Source organism: Dipteris shenzhenensis, chromosome 7 (genome assembly GCF_047967505.1).
Source record: "Dipteris shenzhenensis isolate YYH24624 ecotype China chromosome 7, Dip_SZ_1.0, whole genome shotgun sequence".
NCBI classification, from domain to species: Eukaryota; Viridiplantae; Streptophyta; class Polypodiopsida; order Gleicheniales; family Dipteridaceae; genus Dipteris; species Dipteris shenzhenensis.
In genome coordinates, this window is record NC_141602.1 from 29,109,615 (window position 1) to 29,133,069 (window position 23,455).

Consider the following 23,455-nt stretch of genomic DNA (forward strand, 5'->3'; position numbering starts at 1 on the left):
GGTCATCTATAATACATTAACCACGCTAATCAGTTATGACCATTGAACGAACTAGATCCTTTAGATTTAGAAGGATGACTGTTAGCCGTTGGATGAAAATCAGTTAGATTTGAGGCCGTTCCCCATCTTGGTCTCTCCTCCATCTCCCACTTGGTATATTTGCATTCGTCCTACTCAAATCTGTGGCAGTTGTTGCTACTTATAATCAGAACGTTACTCGATTGGTTACTACTGTTGATAATTACATCTTTTCATTGATTTGTCAATGGCGATGAGCATGATTGAGGCAACGATGATGAGAGAAATATTGAAAGGTGTACGAGGGATTGATCTTTATCGGAACCACCACTAGCAATTTGGAGCTGCTTCGATTGACACCTACCTCAAAAATAGAATTGTGGCAAATGATCATCGCCATCTACAATCCGGTAAGCTTAGCAGACCCTTATTGCATCATCGATTCTGATCCTGGTGTTCTTGCTTTGCGTGATGGAGCGACGGTGAATTTGACGATTACTCAAATGACTTATATCCACGAGGCAACAAGTCTTATCCTCAACACCGTTTACGAGTCGATCAAAAGAAAAAATCTAGATGCAAGTGGTCTTCATGTTTATTTGATTGGCCCTTTGTTGCTCATGCTTAAATATTCTGTGTGTAGTGCGGGAAGACTTGGCATATGTCCAAAAGAAAGGAGCTGCATAAAGTGCTTCGACACTCTCCCTGGCATACTCAGTTTTGTACACTTCTTTTGGAAGCATTGCAACTATGGGTGCCGAACAGATGAAAGAACTTGCTCAGGGTCTAGAAGCAAGCCGACAACTTTTTGGTCATTCATTCAAAAATCCGTGGATGAATCCGCCTCAGACTTGGTGTTGGATGGCTTTTGGAGGAACAAGAGAACGGAGCCTCATCATCTCATGGGCTTCTCAAGTGGAGGTGCTATCACAACACATTGATAAGAGGTTTTGTCACTCATTGTGGATGGAATTCGATTACACAAAGTCTCTCCACAAGGGAACTTTCGATGATTTGCTTGCCACACAGCGCAGAGCAAAAAATTGAATGCAATAGTATTGGTGGACAAGCGGAAGGTGGGCTTGGATCTAAACGAGGAGGATACGGTGGTGAAGACGGGATGGACCGATCTAATCTCTAGATTCAGGTATCCATATTTTCATACCTTTATTCCGTGGCCCTTAGATTTGAGCAGATCAATGATGGCCTTTAGATCGAAAGGTGGCTTTGCTTAAGTAGGTTACAATCACTTGAGGCCCTGCAATCGTTGAGAAAAAGAGGTAGAAATAGGTGAGCTATTTAATCCCTAAAGCAATACCAAACAAGAGACCGAGAAAAACACAATCAGCTTCATCCATATAATATTTCGGGGACGAAGTAAGAGACAACTTGATAGATCACCACTACGGGAGATTAGAATGCAAAAATGCTACTTCAACCAAGTATGCAATCTCTCCAAAGGATAGAACACTGACGAAGAGTAATCCTGGGAACTCTCCAAAGTATGCAATCTCTCAAAAGGATAGAACACTGACGAAGAGTAATCCTGGGAACTCTTCCAGTAACTGGCGCATAATATATGGAAGATCTTTTGTGTCTTGTGATGAAGGCAAGAGTCTTGTGACACAAATACAATGGAGCCTCTTATAGAGGAAGTCCAAATCGTCCTGATCCCTCATCGAGGAAACGATTCAGAAAAAGGTGGTGGCAAACTTAGATCGATGATCCGAATGGAAAACCTCTGGAAAACAATCCGAATGGAAGGTTTCGCCCTGATATATGCATTAATCGTCCTTCCAATTTCTCATATCAATGCATGCTCAACAACCATCATGGCCGATTCAGCTGAATTCACGAGTCGTATCTGTGTTGCTGCCTGATGCATGAAATTACTACCATCGGCTATGCTTTATTATGTGCAGTTTCCACAGCATACACTCGCGGCCTGCTGTCCTCCAAGAAATTTGGAAACCTTCGCTTCTTTCAGGTAATCGAGTGGGGCATCAACTGTACGTTTTTACCACCGGATGAAAACAGTCTGTGACTTGCAAGACGAGAAAGTACCAGCCTGCAAGTGCTTCACCCCTTAAGAACTTGTACTAGCAGAGTAGGAACAGTTAGTGCACAATAGGTGTTTGAATGTATGTCCTTGCTTCATAGGAGACCCAAAACACCACGAGATGCCTCTTTGCATTTTACTCCATTCTTTTATGTTCCCACCCAAAGCTTGTTGTAGTCAAACAAACAATCTTCTTGAGATGGTCTTTGATGAGAGCTCATTGGAGCTTTTCCATGAAGCACCTTCATTTTAATGCCTTCATGCCTTGGGGGTTTGAAGAAGGAAGATCTTGCAAAGGCCTTGTATGCCATTTGGCTCATCCTTGTGGAGAAGTTGTTGCCTAAACTCTTTCTACAAGCTTGGAATTTTCACTACAAAAGAAACTTCATGAAAGAATCTCACACTCAAAACGTCTGAAAGAAAGAGCTATCCTTGCTCTGATACCACTTGAAAAAACAAAAGGAGGAAAGATGTACATGAAAAGTTCTCCCTCATTACACACACACAAAACTAGATCAGGTCATACCTCTATCCCTAATCTCCGATGATGTGGCATATCAACCAACACATATACATCACCATGTATGCATGGGATCATTTATCCCCTGACAAGAAAGTAGTCTAAATTGACCATGTCAATCTGCTCCACCTCTCATCTCAACACATCCCATGTAAGTGACTCTCAATGCCTGGAGACAAAGGCTAAGACTAGCTAGACTATCGATCATAGACTAGAGGCAAGGGACTTTTTCATAGGGGTGAATGTTTCATTTGATATAATGATCCAAACAATTCTCCTATTTGATTTTTTACAAAACATTCCAAAGGGTAATATAATATTGAAGTTGTAATGATAAGAAATTTCAAAGGTGAATGTATTTTTTTTGGGCAAAAGGTGAATGTATTTGAAAGAGACATTAAATTGACCATGTGGTCGATTTGAGTATATACCATGAGACAAAGCTCAGACAAAGCCAGTGCATCACATCACTTTTTTATGATCATTCCTCAATTTGATTTTCCCATGACTTCTTTGTTTCAAATCTTATGCTAAAAGCATGGATGTTGTAGCTCATTTCTATTCTTTCATAATATGATTTTGAAGCTATATATTCTAAAAAGAATTTCAAAAATGTCCAATCTAAAAATCTAAGACTTTTTACTACTCTTCTTTCAAACTATGATCATTGGAGCTACATTTTACTACTATTCTTCAAACTATGATCATTGGAGCTACATTCCAACTTTTAAAGGTAGGACTTTCATGGAAAAATACATGTTTTTTTTTGCATGGATAAATAATTAAATCAAAAGAAAGAAAGTACAAGGTAAAAAGAGTTTTAGAGCCGTAATGAAAAATACATGCTATTTGATTGTTGTAAAAGTCCATGGCATTATTCTCGTCAATAGTCCCCATCCCCTGCAAAGGGATCGCTTTACTTTGTGGCTTGGCACCGTGGCTTGCCACGGGCCTCCCATAGTAGTTAATAATCCTAAATCACTTAACTTGTACAACAACTATACTATTGCCGTTAATCCTAAAACCACCGTGTTGGTTGCAGTTACACGTATCAAGTAAATCATAGACTTATTGTGGTAAAATAGTGCTAAAAGTGCTAAACGCTGGTTGAAAAGTGCTCGAACAGTGCCTGAAAGTGCTAAAACGTGGTCAAGAGATCTTATATTCTAGGCCCAACTTGGGGCTAGACCTAGTTGTTTTTAACAATTTACCATCAATATATGAATATATCGATGCTTATTCCATTCTTATATGGAGTGCTATATGAACATATCGATGGTTATAGTGACTGCTATATCCACGATTTTTTCGACGCTTTCATAGTGACACTTATATCCACACTTATATTGGTGCTTTTACTCTTTTTCCAAAATTTTTTTTGTCAATATAGCCACAAATGATGCAAGTGTTTTGATTTTGGGCTCCTTGTGTAACACAATTGATTGGGATGTATTGCCCTTTTCGACCTTGCTCACTTGGAAAGTGCCCTATAAAAGCTAGCCACATTCCAACCAAATGCTTAGGCCATGTGCTCAAGCCTTCAAGGTCAAGGCCTCCAAAGACCCTATGGTTACCCTTAGGCAGGCAGGTGGGATGTTGTAAACTCCCTCACACTTTCAAGGGATATGATTGGAGATGCAAGTAACTAGGATATGAGTAGGCTGTTAAGGTCTGGGGGTGGCTGACGACCTTAACCGTACGATCGCTACTATTTCCCATGTAGAAGTTGCATTCTTGGGCTGTAATCAATCTTCCAGGTTTGAGCAGTCACTATCGCACTAGGAAAATGCCATCATGGAATGAGAAGAGAATGAGAAATGGCTGAGCTGGCATGTAGAAGTCAGAAAATGGCATGCAATGACAAATGGCTGAGTTGGCATGTAGAAGATAACGTGCAAGTCTTTTTCAACAACCGTGAAACCGTGGACCTCTACGTTGGTAAAAACCTTGGGGGAGGTGTTTCCCCAAAAGGAAAATGGCTTGCAGTTACTACCCTAGGCTTTTCACTCATCTCTTAAAACTAGGATATGAGTAAACGAGGATATGACTAGGTGAGCTACCATGGGTACCACATATGGGGTATAATTGTGTTAGACTAGTTGTATATGCACATTGCTAACGGTCTTAGAGAGCATTCCCATGCCTTAGACTTTCACCTCAATGTATCCTGTTTCTGCAACGATTTTTGGGCTGCTGTCATCTCCACTTTTGGGGCTACTTGAGTCTACGACCCTTCAAAGCCTATTTATCCGCTTAACGTCGATCGATTTTGCGAGCTCTACAAGACGAAATTGCATAACTTTAACTATTTTTCACCTCCGCGGAGAAATAGGGAGGAGAAGTTCGGGAGCCCTCTTAGAGGGCATTCCCGCGTACTCGAAGCTCCTCACGAAAGATATGGCAAGATTCATGCCATGAAATTCATGTTGTTGTTCCGCTGTGTCGGATCTTGTTGCAAAATCCTTATTACTCGCAATGGTTTCGTGACAGCGTTGCCATAGACATCAACAGACTGAGCGCTGTGAGCAATCCGCACCATAGATCGCCTCCTGATCTTCAAGGCCTCATATTACCCCGCCTAACATCGGCAAAATACCCGACGTTAGGGGAGGCCTCTCTTCATCGTACAAGCACGGAGAATTTAAAGGTCATTTGCACGGGAACGACTCGAAACTTGATGAGCGTGAAAATAGCGAACGAATTTCATGAGCGTGGGAATGCCCTCTTACATCGTAGAGGGTGAAGTTTTCCTACGGTGCAGCCGGCAGCGTGTTGGCTAATTGTGAGGCCACGTGAAACCCATGCAAAGAACGCACGTAGACTTTCCCAACAAATGCATCCATGATCCTTGATGCCCGCGCAGACACGATCTCAAATCGGCTACAATGACTTTAACCTACGCCGATCAAACGTATCCCGGGGGTTGAGAAGGAATATCAACCAAAAATATGGACCGTGGAGAAGACGAAGCTGAAGGCATCAAAGCGCGTAGCGCACACAGCTTCACGACGGAGCGTGAGACTGGGATTGAACCCCCACACATACGCACAACTAGAGGAGCAAAAGAGAAAGTCCAACCTTCTTCACAAGTTGAGATCCTGGTACTATTCAAATCGCTCCTTCACTGGCCTCTGCGATGCCGGAATCGGAAAAAGCAATTTTGCTGAATGCGCGTGTAGTTTCGAATTTTGATGTCTCAGCTGTGTATCTGAATGAATATTCAGGAGAGCGGAGAAATATTTTTTTTCTATAGGCCAAGGGTGGATATAGAAGATCCTCGAAGCATAGAGGATATTCAGAGACTGTACATTGTCCTTCGCGCAGAGTCTGCAAAGAATAAGGAGGAGATAAAACAGAGCAGAAAGTCGGGAAAAGAAGGCGCGAAGCTTCAAGAGAAGCAGCAGGAAGCGAAGGACAAGGCATCTCTCACTAAAGACGAAAAAATTTCCCCCAAGGGGAAGGCCGGAGGAGGAGAGGGAGTTGAGGTAATTAAGTCAAGTATCCCTAGTCGGTTGCCGTTAAACTCTTATGCTTCTTGTACTAGGATGATCACTAGCTGTTTCACGGGTTTCATGGTCGCCAATGCGTTGGCACTCCTCTGAATTCGAACCCTTTATTACAAGCTTTCATTTGAAACGCATTTGCAGAAGGTAAACGTCGAAAAGCAACCGTTGTATAGGTTCATTATACTGGGGCGCAAGTATCTCCCAGATGTCAAAAAGAGAACTAGACCATATTGGGGATTTGTGGAGCTTGTGACAACAGATATTGAAGACATCAAGAAAGCTCTCGGCCCAGGTACGCATTCGTATGTTCCGAGCAACGATAAGTCTCCTATTTGCAGGGCAGGATGCAATCTTAAGAGCATGCATGAATTTGCAGAGGAATACGAAACGAAGACAAGAGGCAGGCGGCATAGGCCGGCTGCAAGGCCAGTGAGCCAGGGAGTATACTGCATTGTGAAACACAAAAAAGGCAACCAGGCGCACACGCATTTGGTCTATCGGCTGGAAGTACCCACTAAAAAGAAGAAAAAACACTCCCCCCAAGAGGAGCTCAACATAGAAGACGAAGGATCATTCATAATTCAGGTGCGATTTCTAACAAAGAGTGTTGAGCCTGCGGATGGTGCAAATTGCACCATTCAGATCCTATGGATAGTAACACTCCATGCGTTTTGCTTTCTGAAATTGCTAGATTAAGAACCCAAACCAGCCCGCTCCTCCAAATATTGGTCTCAGCAACAAACGACGAGCTACTTACCCTCCCAGTCTGCGAAGCCGCATGGGACATTATCGGTTCGTATCTGCCGATCCAGTGGACTTTCTAAATTATGAGGGCTGTGAGTTCATACTCATAGCGGCCTCGGACAATATAGAGGAAGAACTCGGCCTCCACATCGACCCAAAACACGATGAATCATGTCCAGCGGTTCTTGAGCTCTTCGGAGATGGATCACTGCCTCTAAATGTCAAGCCTCTCTTAGAAGGAGAATGGGCCTGAAGTCCTTGTTGCATCACAACACGTTTTGAATTCATGGAATGAATATAGTTGTTAGTGTCTAATATAGGATATAAGCGGACATCCTTGTAAATTATCCTCTAGGGGTCGTAGGAATGTTCGGTGAGCGTTTTGGCTTGTATGATTTGTATTCATTTCTCTTTGATTAAGGTGGTTTCTAAATGGTTTTGTGGGCATTGTTAAATGTTTAACATGGGGTATATTTTATTAAAATTCCATTTGCATAAGTGGATGTGACTTATAGTTGGACGATTACTCCTCCCTTTTCATCTTTCCTCTTTTGCTCACTTTCATGCTTACTCTTTTCCTCCCTTTTCATCTTTCCTCTTTTCCTCCCTTTTCATCTCTCCTCCTTTCCTCTTTTTTCAAGTAACCTACCCGCTTCTCTCCTTTCACAATTGGACCACTAAAATGGGCCACAAGAGCAAGTAGCAATAGTAGTACAATGAATGATAGCGTCCAAGACATATTGTAGACAACTAACAAATAGGGACCCCCTCTTGGTGAAAAATACCATCAGTTAGTGGTGGCAAGCAAGAGTGGTGAAAAGGAAAAGTTGATAACCTAAGGTACACAAAAAATTAGAGCTCTTTTTAAATGCAGTTGCAAGGCTTGTTAAAAAGCCTCCGCCAGTTGATCACATCGTCGCCTACGCCTTCGCCTTCCTCGATGCCCACCCTTCGCCATATGCACCTTGCTATCCACCTCGCCATCCACTGTCCCTCATTGGTGGTGCGCCTACTCACAACCTACTGCTCCCGCTCCTCCTATCGCGAATCAGAGGCATCTTGCCCTCCCCTCAAATGTATTAATGCCTTGCAGGGAATAGGGATGGATCACAGTAGTCGCAAATCTCCTATAGCAGGAGCTGCTCATCCCCCTCTTCTCTTTCTTCCTCCATTCCTAGTTGCAGTACCTCCTGTAGTGGCTGCTCATCCCCCTCTGCTCTTTCTCCCTCCATTCCTAGCTACAACACCTCTTGGAGCAGATGCTCATCCCCCTCTACTCTTTCTCCCTCCATTCCTAGCTATAGCACCTCTTGGAGCTTCTCTCAAGCTTTAGTTGCACCCTCTATACCTTCTCCCTCTCTCTCCCTCTGTCGGAGCTGCTCTCTCCCTCCAAGCTGCACTTTCTAGTCCACTATTGCTGTCGTGACCTCTGTACAAGCATGGTGAGGAGACCCTACATGTACTCTGTGTCCTACAGGAGCAAAAATGCACTGGGTGAATGGGTGCCTTGCACCTACAGCTTGAATGATTGGATAGTCATGAGAGGATCTGCCAAGGGTCCACATAAGCCTCCCAAGAGCAAAAGACGTGATCTTTTGCATGAATGGAAGGGCCGCATCATGAAGTTCAAGCTTGGAAAGAAAGGATTGCTTTCAAAGGTGCAACCCATCTACATGGGGAAGGACATGCGCCTTCCTCCGTCAAGCAATCAATCGACAATACCATCGCATTGTAAGTCTACATTTTGTGTAAGATTTTGAAGTGTAATGTAATGGGTCAGCTTGAAATTGTATTTTGAAATAGAACCAGCGTAATGAGTTAGTTTGAAATTGTATTTTGAAATAGCACTTGTGCATAGCAGATGTATTTCCTTCAGACTTCAAGGAGTCACAACAACACAAAGCAACTATAGACGTGCTTGGTAGACGCGCAAAATAGCGGGCGCATCTATAGGCGTTGCTTTAGTAGAGGAATTACGGGCGCGTCTAAAAGCGCATCTAACAACTCGTCTATTTGCGCGTATATTAACACGTCTACTTGCGTGTCTAAACGGAGAAAGTACGGGCCCGTCTAACATCGCGTTTATCAGCGCGTCTATTTGCGCGTGTATGAGCGAGTTTATTTGCGCGTTTACACTGAGAATCAGACGCGCATTTAGACGCGTAGATAGACGCAAACCAGAGAATACAGAAAGTGAGATTTTGGTGTACATCATTGCTTTCCAAACATTGCCCATGATTACCAAAGCACATAATTTTTTGCAAGCCCACATATACAAGAATTAAGTGAGATGAGGAGAATGAGACAATATGTAAAATAGTTTTGCCAATATCAATTATGGGGCTACGGTTCAATCTCATCCTCAATGAGATCAACCCTTGCCAAACTATCTACTTCAAAATCCAAACAAGTGTTTAGATCTACAAATACATTCAACCCACTACTACTTGTGCCACTCATGTGCTCATCGAAATCAGCATCTCGAATGGTAGGCTCGTCCTCATGGGTAATGGCCTCAATATCTGTATCTCCTATCTCATGATTATCCTCCTCTCTCGTATCACGGTCACCATCACGTCCATGGCCATGATCATCCTTCATACGCTCCATATTAGTAAATGTACTATACATCACTTTGGAACGTGGCATAATAGGTATTATCCACCATTGGTTGATAGACAACCTAATTCAAACACAAATACAATCATGTTATTTTTCTTGCATCAAATATTTAAAAGCGAGTATTTTTATATGTGTGCACAGTACCTGTTCACATTGTTGCGGTAGTACTAGTGTGTCCTTCCTACTTTGCCAAAACTTTCTAGAGTCAATAGTTACAAAGCCACTTGCATGGCGTTTGATTGTTGCATTAGGGCCTCTTTCCACCACGTCCTTAAACCACTTTACACACAAAGAAGCGTCGAAAGTCAAGCATAATAATATCTTGGATTATGCCACAATAATCATCCATGGCTCCATTGGCTCCCTCAAAGCTCGCAATGACGCCGCAATCTTGTGTGTTTCTCTTATCATCAATCCGTTGTGTTCGAAAATGCTTGCCCTCACACCATATAGCATTGAACATAGTGCACTACACCAAGAAAAAATCAATTAAATAAGCAATCTAAATTATTGAAAGCTCCTAACTTATGCATAACATTCTATATACCGACCTTGCTCATGCATCCCCTAGCATACTCACATTCTTCCATTGTGATATGCATCCCCTCGTCTTTCTCTGCTTTCTCCATTTCATCAAGTAGCCAATCCACATGAATATCCTTTGGAAGTGCTCTTAGATACTGAGGGTATGGCACACGAGATCCGTGGTGTGTACGAAAGAGGTCCCTTTCTTCTTGTCTTCTTGCCTTTGCATCCTCGTATCTTGTCACCCATCTTTTCATCATATCACTATTAAGCACGCAAAAGAGGTTAATACTATTATGCAACTCCGTGTCTATTACTTTGTTGCGTCCTTTCCCTTGAGGCACAATAGAGGTCATCCTTAGGTCTTCATCATCTCTCCATAGTCGTGGGAGAGAGCTATCCACATCAACAAGAAACTCAGAAATAGAGCAGAAATATATACAAGTGACTCTTGTACCAACCAACCCTCGGCCATGCTACCTTCGGGTCTTGCATTTTGTCTCACGAAGCCCTTCAAGGTCTTCATGAAGCGCTCGAGGAAGAACAACCATCGTGCATGTATAGTACCGCATATAGCAATCTCATCCACCAAATGCACTATGAGATGTAGTTGGCTTGTGCGAATAGAACGTGGAAATGTCTCCTCCACTAAACAAACCGCCTCCACTGACATAACTCGAGCATTCTCAAGTGTGGTGGGATCTATTTCCTTTGAGCTCACATACCTAGAAATGAAAAAGTACAGCATATTAGCAATATGCATTCAAACTTGCACGGAGCATTGATACGCATCATATTTTGTATCATGTAAAGTACCTCACAAGCTCGCCCATCTTGTAAATACAATCTTTCACGTCCTTCAATGCACTACGTGAAATGCTAGTAGGTAGTATGAATTGAACCCACGAGGAGGTGGTTGATTAGTTGCTTATAACTATTCACTCACAAATTTGAAAGGAAAAAGATATTATGCACATAAAATACTTACTTGGAGCATCTTGTGCCAATCATGAGATTTCAATCCATATAATTGCTCTACACCTCTTTTCTTGCTCTTTGTAAAGGCTCCCTTCAAACACCTCATGCATCCAGTGGGAGTACGAATTGTAGTAATAGCGCGCTTCACCGTCGCCATCTCTAGCTTTGATAACATCCACGGTGCACGAGGTAAAAAAACACGCCCATTTGGTCTCTCTTGAGGCCAAGCTTCACGCATCCTCCCTGTGGTACGTAGATCCTCCCTTATGCCTGCCGAATCTCGTGTCCCATTCAAATGCTCCCAAATGGTAGATGCCACATTCTTGAAGATATGCATGGGATCAAGCAGGTGATTAATCTTGAGGTGGGACCAATATGGTAAACGATAAAAGATGGAGTATCTAAACAAAATAAAGTGTTAGCGGGCAATCTTTACTTTCAGCCAATATAGCCAATCTTTACTTCCAGCCAATAGTTACAAACCCTTACCGGCTCATGCCAAGTGGTGGAGGAGTCGTGGAACCGTCCCAAATTCTCATCCAATCTCCCGCGGTGAGTGATTGTGGGAGGATTTCATTCCAAGGGGAAACATATCTAGGATGATCAGGTGGGAGAAATCGATGGTGATTCTCATAGATGACCTTATTCAATGCGTCTACCTGTGAGGCAACTAGCGAAGGACCACAAACAGGACATGCATGGTAACCCGATGTAGTGAGACCTGAACAATAGACGCAATTAAGAGTTGAAGGTGGGTTTAGGGTGCCACATCCTTTGCCTATTCATAATTAGAAATGCAATGCTTACCTGAACACTCGCCATAGCCTGGGAAGTCATGCATCGTCCACATCAAGACTGCTTTGCAGTTGAAGTCTCGTGACGAGGGAGGCCTGCTCACATCATGCACCTCGATACCTCTCCAAAGTATCTCTAGCTCGTCAATCAAAGGCTCCAAATAAACATCAGGGTTTTTGACTTTATGTTTCCCTAGAATTAGAAGGGACGGCATAACATGTCCTTTCTTAATAGCCATAGAGGGTGGAAGATTGTAATTCACCAATACCACTGTAAGCCATACACTGTAAGACGTGCTTTTGAGACCAAATGGGTTCACACCGTCCATACCCAATCCAAGTCTCAAGCTCCTAGGTTCTTCCTTGAAGCTTGGCCATGTGTCTTCAATATGCTTCCACGCAGGAGAGTCCACGGGAGTTCTCCACTTGCCATCGGTTGATCGATGGGAGGAATGCCATGACATGAGCTCTGCAATAGATTTGCACTTGAACATATGTTGGATGTGAGGGATTATGGGAAAATGTTGCAATACCTTATGAGGCACGTCCAAGGTTTTGAGATCTGCTCTATATCTTGCCTCTCCACAAGTAGGACACTCTCTTGCATCCTTATGTAGTCCACGAAACAAAACGCAATCGTTGACACATGCATGGATGCGTTTGTAATCTAATCCTCCAAGAGAGGTCACATGTTGCCTTGCCATATCTCTTGAGGTCGGTAGTTTATTCTCCCTTGGAAGCATTTTACACAATAGCCTGCACGTGAAGACCATAAATGAGGAAAAGCATTCGAGTAATTGACCCACTAGCATAATTCACCATGTTTGCAAAATAGACTTTAAAGCTTACTTGAGTAATGCATTCAAACTTGCATTGCTCCATCCATAGATGGTTTGCAAGTTTAGTAACTCAAGGGAGGCACGTAGAACAGAGAATGTGCACCCCTCAAACAGTGGAGTTGATGCTGCAGTAAAAAGATCATCCTGGTCCATGCTATCATCCCTCCCTTGATGGACATATAAATCTCGCACCATATCATCAAACACCTCCTCCTCCACGGCCTCATGAGGTAATGGCGAAGGGCTACTATCACCATCACTCCATGCATCCATAACGGTCCCTCCTGAAGATCCCACCTCATATCGCCGACGCTTCGCCTCCTCACGGCGAGCATAGGGCAACATATGCGGGTGTGGCACTGCATCCTGTATCAAATTAAAATGGGATCATAACTCAAACATATGAACACCCATAGGTATCTCAATCAACCTTAACTTACAAACCCGTACCTTGTTTACGGTCACATCCCATTCTCCATACTTTGAGATATGATTGAGTGTAATCCTGCGTGGACGATACATGTTTCCTCGACATCGATCACACAGACATTTGATTTTTTGCTCAAACCACATTTCGCGATGGTGGATACGGAGGGATTCATCCTCACTGGAGCTACTTGTTGAAGATGAAGACATCCTACAAACAAACAACCCACCAAATTTTCTCTTCTTCAAATGTTTAATTTAAACTTTGTGGCGCGTCTAAAAGCGCGTCTAAAGGCGCATCTAAAGGCGTGTCTAAAAGCGTGTCTAAAGGCGTGTTTAAAGGTGCATCTACTCTGTGTATTTAGACGCGCCATTAGACGCGATTATAGACGCGGCTTTTAAACCTGCTTTTAGCTCGCTCGCTTTGCTTTTCTTCACATTACTTATACTTCGCGCGGCTTGCTTCCTTCCTTATTAGCAGATCCACAGTTTCAACGCTTAAGAGGAAGGCTCCCATACTTACTTCCAAGCTTACACTTAAGAGGAAGGCACTCACACTTACTTTCAAGCTTAAAGGAGAGGACGAAGAACAAGGAGGAGAAGCAACTTTGAAAAAGAAGAAGAACCTTCCATACCTCTATCCAAGTAAGTCCTTTTGCAGTTGATCTTGTTTGGAAGTTTGCTCTCTTTAGATTTGTACTTTCTCGTATCCAAGAAACGCATGATCTGGGTATCAGTGTCACGTTTGTGTGTCGGGCGCAATGTCCTTTTCTACTTTTTAGAAATCCCGTCTGTCGGAGCGCGTCTATAGGCGCGTCTCAGAGTGCATCTAAAACTGCATCTACAGGCGCATCGAAACGTGCGTCTAGCCTATTTACAGACACAGACAGACGCGTCTATAGACGCGTTGTTAGACACTCTGTTAGACGCGTCTATAGCCGTGCTAATCAGACACGTCTATAGACGCGCTCCGACAGTAAGCCTCTCTTCCCTTCCCCTTTCTTCTCAGCTCATCAGTAATAGATTTTTTTCCTTTTTTCCAGTTCAACATGTGGCCAGCAAGCGCTTCCAGCTCACCTGATCCCTAGGAATCTATTTGGAAGGACTTATATAACCTTTTAGGGCACCCTCCTAGTCCTGCGGAGTTATACGGGTATATGACGGGTACTCTAAACACTCCCCAGGAGTCTGCACTACAGACTCCAAACCACTCCAGACCACCTGAGATCACCCCAGCGGAGTCAACACAGCCGTCTTATGCCCCTTCTTATGCCCCTTCCCCCATACCGTCTTATGCCCCTTCCCCCATGCCGTCTTATGTCCCTTCTGCCATCCCGTCTTATGCCCTTTCCCCCATGCCGTCAGGAGGTCCTTTTGTCTCGCAGAGCCGTCGATGTACTCCTGTGCCGTCGACGTACTCCTCTGCAGCACGTGGAGGCACAGAGGATCCAGATGGAGGAATATGGAAGCGCGCATTTTGGAGCAGGGGGTGTTGAATCATGGGAGGCCCAATTTGTAAGTATCGATCTCAAATTATATTGCTTATGTAGCTTATTAGGGTTGTTTCTTTGTACTGATCCCTCCGCAAAGTGTGTCGTCTTGCAGCTTGAGATCGTGGGCAGATACCCTACTCCTGTGGAGACAACCTACCACTGCCACCATCGCAGAGGAGATACATGGAGGCACTTCTATGATGACGGGTTGATTACTGAGGAGCAGATACCTGGGCTACTGGAGCGGCCCCCGAGGTATTTGAAAGTAATGAAATAATTCCAAAGTTATAAGTAAAGATTTTATTTTTCATACATTGATATATGTTGTCCCTTGTTTACACGCCCGTGCACAAGACGATGAGGAAGACGAGGAAGGAGGTGCAGAAGGGAGCACAGAAGGGAGCGTGGAAGGGAGCGAGGACCTGGAGAACATAGATTAGTCGTAGAAGTAGTGCTAGCTACTCTTTTTTGTACTTAAAGCCACTGGCTTGGCTTCATGCCTCTTGTATATACACTCCTCTTATTTTTTGTACTTGAAGCCACATGACGTGGCTTAGCTTCCTTATTTTTTGTACTTGAAGCCACATGATGTGGCTTAGCTTCGTGCTATATGTATATACAAGCACTTTTTGAGCTTTCAATTTTATTGCGTTTTGGAGTTGTAATGTTTTATTTGGAATTGTAATTAAAATGTGGTTGGCTGTAAGAATTGAATTACACAATGTGGATATGGGATTCTTGTAACTATATAGCATACACAACATACACAGCATTCTGTAAATTTTTTTTTAAAAAAAAGCGCGCCTATCAGTGCGTCTATAAACGTGTCTATATATGCGTCTGTCTGTTTGACAAGCGTCTATTTTTGCGTCTATAAACGCGTTTATAAGCGCATCCATTTATGCGTTTAAGTGCACGTCTATACGTGCATGTGTCTAATATATAAACGTGCTGGTAGACGCGGGTCTCCAGACGCGCAAATAGATGTGCCCATAAGTTTTTTATTTAGTTCAGTAAACGCGTCTGTGTGCACGTCTATGGGTGCTTTGTCTTGTTGTGAGTGGGAACCAGTCGAGTGCTTCTTTGGTAAGTTTACTACCATTCATGAGGATTTAGGAAGGCAAATGCATGCTAGAGAGAGGTCCTCTGCTTTGAAACAGAGAAATATCTATTGGTATAATGCTACGTAAATTACTCCAAGGACGACATCAGGCTATGGCCATCTTCAACATTGTAACTTGAAGACATGGTTTGCAGCATGGTCGACACAAGAACAATGCAATCACACAAGGAAAAGATTGCAAAGGATGTGGGCATGGCCATGAAGTTTACATTTGGCTCTAAATGGGTAAGGTTGTCTTGGTTTATGCCTCTGCACATTTTTGCTTCTTGTTTTCATAATATCCAGATGCACAGAACAAAAACCATGTGGTCATGCAAGTGCCTATATGAGAATGCCCTTGAGGAATTACTTGGGGTGAATTGGGGAAGCAGGTCAGGTGAACAAAAGGGTGATCTGTTTCAATGCCATGTATGTAAGGACAATGTGGTTGTCAAGTACCACATCTCCTACCAAATGTTATATTTTGCTTTCCAATATAGGCACTGGAAGAAAACAGGTGGCAATTGGCTCCCCCTTGACTCTAACGATGATGATAATATAGGGCTAAGTTTATGTATTGGTTCTCATTTAGGAGATGTCAAGAATGTGACTGTCATGTCACAGTGGACTTTCAGGGACGTACGGGAACATCTATTGGTCATGGAGGATGGCATGTTTGAGTCCTTTCACTTTACCTTAAATGGTGAAAAGGTAGGAAAGCGTGCAAAGAAGCTCGTGCATAGTGCCACTTTTATCCCTCCTGCAATATTAAAGTTTGTCTAGAAAATGTGGGGTTGAACAATTGTGGATTTTGACATTTTCCAACTAATAGTGGTGCAATTAATTTTGATGTTTTGAATGGTTTTGTTTTATTTCAATGTCAAGTTTTTCCCCAAAATTTTATAATTCTTCTTATTTTTTTAATTTAGAACATTTGGTTATATATAGGTTATACAGTTACTTTAGTTTCAAAGTTTCACTATCATAGCCATAGTTCTCCTAGCTACCAAACTACCATGGATTCTGCTAGGTCTGCCTTTCATGATTTCATCTCCCATACTCCATTAATTGATAGAGAGAGAGGAGTTATTTCTAGTCTTTAATAAGAGCATAGATGTCCTAGGCACCTACTTGGGAGCCCGAGATGATTTTGAAGACCTCATAAAGTACATGCAAGACTACATCGTGAGTTTTGCATATCAACTTGATGAGTCTACAAAAAGATGGGTCCCAATTGATTATTTTAAGTACTTGTTCAATCAAGAACCCAGGTTCGTGAAGTGTTTAGATCGCTTTCGAGCCCATCTCACACCCCTAGGGTTTAGGGAGGTGGACATTGATGACCTCCTAGCATGTGGAGTCATTGGAAACACAGGAAATAGGTTCCTACTATCCTGGGAAATGACCTTTAATTTCCTTCTCTAGGAGGGACAAATGGAAGAGGAGGCTTCGACCTCATGCCCTAACCCTGCCCCTGCCCCTGCCCTTTCCAATCCTCTTCTTTCTGTAGATGAGCCCAACATCTACAATGAAGAGCCCATATATGAAGAAGCTGAGGAGCGGGAAGCTGCATTGGCCCTGGAAGTGCTCCAGCGACCTCTTGAATCCCATTCTACTTCTCAAATTCCATCCACCTTGGGCACACCCTCTGTTGACCCCGCAACAATGATATGGTTTCTTGCTCCCCTTCTTGTCGATGGAGAACAATACCTCTTTCTCCATGACATAGAGGTTATGTTTGGTATCCGGGAGGATGAACTCTTGGTATCCTGTGTGGATACGAGGTGGACACGACTATGCAAGAACTTGGGTTTCTGGGAGTAGATGATTCAATAGAAGAGGTTCTTCCTTTAACACTGGCCCAAATCAAAGATGCAGAGACATCAATCTACTCTAACCTACCTGATGTTCCAGAAGAAGCCTCCACATCTCATCCAGACAGCAGGAGGTCTCTGGATCCATCCTCATTGACAAAGAGGAAGGGATTGAGCATGATGACTCCATAGTGGTAAGAAACTGTGAGCTTTGAATTTCTTCTCTCTTGGTATACTTTTGCTTTAATGGAATTCTAATGTAATGTTGGACTGTTGCAGGAGGCATTTGAGGTCGACCTATTCTCATCTTGACAACGCCTTGTTCGCAGTAGCTTCGGCCGAGATCACTCACTGGCACATTACCTTGGCCAAGCAAAAGAGTGCTTTGTGGTTATCCACAAAAAGTTTTCTCCACATGGCACTGATGACCTCTTGAAGTGTAAGACCTTGTCAAAAGTGATTGGTCATGCTGATATCAATTGCAATGCTGACAAGGTCATTTTCATGAACCGCATGGCTACCCTCAATGCCTTTGGAACCAATTTTCAAGGTATGGCATTGATAGCAGCAGCCATGTCCTTGGCTAGCAATGACAATAGCATTGACTCTCTATTGACTAGTTTAGAGCTAGGAGTGTATTTGGGAATTCGTGCTTTTTATACAGTGCCCCATTTTGTGTTCTTTTACAATTTATTTTATACTATCATTGTATTTTGTAACTTTAATTGTTGTTGGCATTAATATTTTCATTCACTATTCTGTTCAAAAGCATGCAATCAAATAAATATTTGCACTATAATGGTCATTTTTGAGCAATCTAGTAAGAATCTCACCGCGCGGCAGAAGGCAAATATGTTTGGCATCACGCGGGGAGCCCAAAAATGGTAAAACCCGCTATGGCACGTATGGGGCCTGTTTGACCAAGTCAAATAGGCCCCAAAGGGTAGAGATTTACAAAATGATTCAGGTTACACCAAATGAACCTAAACAACATCTAGGGCCTAAGGGAGGGATCGGAGCGGATGCGCTTGGCCAGTGCAAGGTCCTTGTCCATCATTGTTACTCTTTTGGCATGGATAGCACATAAGTTTGCGTCTTCAAAAAGATGTACTGTCATCTGCTCCGTTGCCTCTTGAATTGCTCCCATAGCGCGTGAAGTGAAATGCACATCACTCTTGTAACGTTGTGCTATTTCACGTACAACACGCTCGAAGGGTGCACGGGGAATGAGATTGTCCACAGTGGTTTGGAACTTGCAGATCTCCTAAAGTGCCTTCACTCCTAATTTTTTGCGCCTCTTAATCTTTGGGGGACCCTGCACTGGCCTTTGGACATGGCTCCATGGCCACTTGTCCGCTTTAAACTTCTTTTTCCTCTCCTCCCTTGCAACCACCTCTTCAAACTCCTCTTCCTGTGTCTGTTGGGTCATTCGAGGTGGCCTCTCACGCTTAGGGTCTGCTTTGTCCTTGGTCTCTTTTCCTTTTCATGAGGCTGTGAGACAGTAGGCTAAGCTCTTGCTCAACTCGAGGCCGCCAAATACTTCCTCTTGTTGTGGCCCCTGTAATTTCTCCATCTCCTCTCTTTGCCTTTCTTGCTCCCCTTGTTGGTCTAGATGCTCCATGCCAAGACCCCATGGAGGAGGGAGGGGCAGTTGATCAGGATTAACTGGACTATTTTGCCCCTCTTGGGATGAGAGTGCTCTCAACGGAAGCAAGAATGGAAGAGGGAGAGAGAGACACAGAGCCACACAAGTTTTGGTGGGTGCAGAACCACCCTAATCTTCTTTTTCATTCATTTATATATGTGTTTGAGTATTGTACATAACTTGGGTTAAGGCACAGTGAACTTCAACCCCACAACCTCCCACTTAAAGGACAATGTGCCTTTAAGGGAGAACAACCAGTGACCATACTATCCAATGCCCATCAATACACGACAATACTCAAACCGCTGACTAGGTAGACTCTTCGTCAGCATATTTGCAGGGTTATCATCTGTATGAACCTTGACAAGCTCTATGCGCTTGTCCTCAAGTACCTCCCTAATGAAATGGTACCTGACCTCAATGTGTTTGGTCTTTGCATGAAAGACCGGATTCCGTGCTAGCTGAATAGCACTCATGGAATCACTATGCAATGTCGGTACACCTGTATGAATCCCCAAATCTCCCACTAGCCGATCAAGCCATATAGCCTCCTTGCAACCCTCTGTGGCTGCAACATACTCAGCCTCTATGGTAGACAAAGCAACACACTTCTGTGCACGAGACATCCACGACACTGCACCACCTGCAAAGGTGAACACATAACCAGAAGTGGATCTCCTACTATCCACATGCCCTGCATAGTCTGAATCTGTGTACCCAAGTACACGCATGTCTCCTTTACCAAAGCAAATGCACATCTCCTTGGTACCCTTCATGTACCTCATGATGCACTTAACTGCCTCCCAATGCCTCTTTCCTGGATTAGCCATATACCGGCTAACAACTCCCACTGCAAATGCAATGTCTGGTCTAGTAGCTATCATAGCATACATAAGACTCCCAACTGCTGATGCATAAGGAACCTTGGCCATCATGGCCCTCTCCTCATCTGATTTGGGACTATCTGTATGACTCAGTTTCACATATGGAGGCAATGGAGTACTCACTGCCTTCCCCCCCTCCATATTGAAACGCTGCAATACTTTTGTAACATACTCTTTTTGTGAAAGCCAAAGGAGTTTCCTACTCCGATCACGCGTGATGCGCATACCAAGAATATGACCTGCAAGTCCCAAATCCTTCATATCAAAGGCCTCATGCAACTTGGCCTTTAATGCATCTAGCTCATAAGTATTCTTGCTAGCCAATAGCATATCATCCACATATAGTGCCAAGATTATCAGGCTATTATCCTTAGCCCTTTTAGTGTAGAGGCAGTGATCAATTTCACTCCTTCTAAAACCCTGGGACCGAATGAAAGCATCAAACTTTTGATACCATTCTCTAGGCGCTTGCTCAAGACCATAGAGACTCTTCTTCAGCTTGCAAACTAAATGCTCTTTGCCCTTTTCTTCAAAGCCTTCCGGCTGCACCATGTAAATTTCCTCATGCAAATCCCCATGCAAGAAAGCTGTCTTGACATCCATCTGCATAAGCTCCATATCCTCTGATGCCACTAGTCCAAGCATGCATCTAAGTGTGGTCATCTTCACAACCGGAGAGAATATCTCATCAAAGTCCACACCCTTCTCTTGCTTGAACCCTTTAGCAACCAAACGGGCCTTGTACCTAGGCACATCATCACCTGTGACCTTCATTTTGTAGACCCATTTACATGGCAATGCTTTCTTTCCATGTGGCAAAGAAACCAAGTCCCAAGTCTTATTCTTCATAAGTGAACTCATCTCTGATTGCATAGCATACTCCCACTTGCGTTGATCCTCACGCATCATAGCCTCTTTGTAGCAAGAAGGCTCCTCGCAATCAGTAAGCATCACATAGTCTACCCCTGGAACAAACCTATCAGGAGGTCTAGACACTCTAGATGATCTTCTCAATGGCATTTCAGCTTGCTGTCCCACTTGCATATCAGCCATATTTGGCTCATCATTTCCACCAATAGATGATCCATCATCTACCCTTGATTGTATACCTGTGGGAGTACTTGGTTGTACCATTTCTTGCACATTTGGTGCATGGACAGCTTGCTGCCTATCAACATATGCAGGTGGATTCACATCCTGGAAAGTGATTCTCCTCATTTCCACATCCCTCATGGGTGCCTTATGCATCTTCTTCTCATTGAAGACCACATCATGGCTGCGTATGATCTTCTTTGCTTTTGGATCCCAAAGACGATAGCCCATCTCTCCACTTTCACCATAACCCAGAAAGATGCATTTCCTAGACTTAGGATCTAGCTTCTTTCGAAGCTCTTTTGGCACATGTGCATATGCCTCACACCCAAATATACGCAAATGAGAGTAAGAGGGCTTCTTGCCACTCCATGCCTCTTCAGGAATACCACCATCCAGACTCTTACTAGGTGATCTATTGATCACATGCACTGCAGTCTTCATTGCCTCAGCCCAAAAACCACCAGAAAGACTTGCATTGGAAAGCATGCATTGCAACCTTTCTTGAATGGTACGATTCATCTTTTCTGCAACTGGATTTTGCTCTGGAGTACAAGGGGATGTGAGCTCCCTCTTAATGCCATGTGTATCACAGAAATGCTGAAAGTCATGAGAGAGATACTCTCCACCATTGTCAGTCCGTAGGCATTTAAGCGTTCTACCTGACTGATTCTCAACCAAGGCCAACCATTTCTGAAATACCTGGAACACATCACTCTTCCGAGCTATAGCATAAGCCCACACTTTCCTAGTTGCATCATCAATGAATGTCACATAGTATTCAGCCCCGCCTAATGACCGTGTAGGCATGGGACCACATACGTCTGAATGCACCAAATCAAGCATTTCAAACTCTTTCTTTCCCCTTCTTTTATGGGCTGATTTAGTCTGCTTCCCATAGAGACAATGCTCACAAAATTCAAAATCAGAGAAACTCAAATGCAGTACATAACCCAAACGGCATAAGAGTTTCATTCCATTCTGGCTCATGTGCCCCAACCTGCAATGCCACAAAGAAGTGCTTGGCTGCTCGGTTATTGCAACAACATGATCAAATACCCCTGATACATGTAAGGGATACAAAGTCCCACACTTGGCACCCCTAGCCAAAAGCATAGAGCCCTTCTGAATTTTCCAACTCTGAAAGCCAAAAGTGGTGTGAAAACCAGCATCATCTAGCTGACCCACTGAAATAAGACTCTTGGTCAGCTTAGGCACATGTCTCACATGTTTCAAAACAAATGCAGACCCATTTGCAAAAGAAAACTTTATGTCACCTGCTCCCACTATGTCACATGCATAGTCATTTCCAAGATGCACACAACCTGTCTTTCCACTATCATAAGTGGAGAACCATTCCCTATGGGGAGTAACATGGAATGAAGCACCAGAATCCAAAATCCAATCCTGGGAATATGCATCATCTGAAGTGGTAAGCAACTCTGCAGATAAACTAGACATGAAGAGAACATCATTGTCACTATCATGTGTGACTGCATTGATCTCCTCGATCTTCACTTTTCCTTTGTCCTCCCTTGGACTCTCTTCCTTTTGATTTGCACCCCAATTTGCATTCTTTTTCTTATCCTTTTGCTCTCTTTTCAGCTTGTAGCAATCCTTTTTCATATGGCCCTTCTTGCCACAATGGTAACACTCAATGTTTCGTGCCCTGGATTTACTACGAGACTTCCCTCTTTCTTGGGACTTCCCCCTGAACTGTGATCTGCCCCTTTGCACATTTAAGGCTGCATCCTGCTTGTTGCCATCCATAGACTTCCGTCTAATCTCCTCGGCCAACAAGCTACCCACAACATCATCAAATTTCAGTACTCCACCAGGTGCAGAGTTACTGACAACTGTACGGAAGGTATCCCATGAGGATGGCAATGAACATAAGAGAAATATTGCCTTAGTCTCCGCATCAAAATTCATTTTCTGAGCCTGAAGCTGGCTGAAAATAATATTGAATTCATTCAAGTGAGAAGCAATGGAGACCCCTTCCTTCATTTGCAGCTCAAACAACCTCTTCATGAGGTAAACTTTATTAGAGGCAGTTTCCTTCTCATAAGTGGCACACAGTTTCTTCCACAAATCTTCCGTAGTCTGCTCATTTACTACTGTGAAATAAACTGACTCTGCAAGATGAAGTCTAATAGTAGACTTTGCTAATGCATCCAACTCATTCCAATCATCCTCAGACATATTTGCAGGCTTAGCTTCAATCCCTGCCAAGGGTTTAATCTGCTTCTTTTGAATAAGCACATCCCTTATCTGTTCTTTCCACAAAGAAAAGTTTGTCCCATCAAACTTTTTAATGCTGAAAAACTCCTTTTCAGGCATGGAAGAGGATGCCATGATGCAAATAAAGCAAAATCCCAAATGCTAGTGCCTGCA

General features: G+C 43.4%; 1 protein-coding gene across 1 annotated transcript; it reads left to right on the top strand.

The window, feature by feature from the left end:
* Nucleotides 1-5,492: 5,492 nt before the first annotated feature.
* Nucleotides 5,493-7,215, top strand: LOC147900197 (uncharacterized). Its single transcript, XM_087377498.1, has 5 exons — nt 5,493-5,698; nt 5,822-6,082; nt 6,245-6,395; nt 6,480-6,688; nt 6,795-7,215. Exons 1-5 carry the CDS (start codon nt 5,546-5,548, stop codon nt 7,098-7,100), a joined length of 1,080 nt encoding a protein of 359 aa, XP_087233624.1. The 5' UTR covers nt 5,493-5,545; the 3' UTR covers nt 7,101-7,215.
* The last annotated feature ends 16,240 nt before the right edge of the window (nt 7,216-23,455 follow it).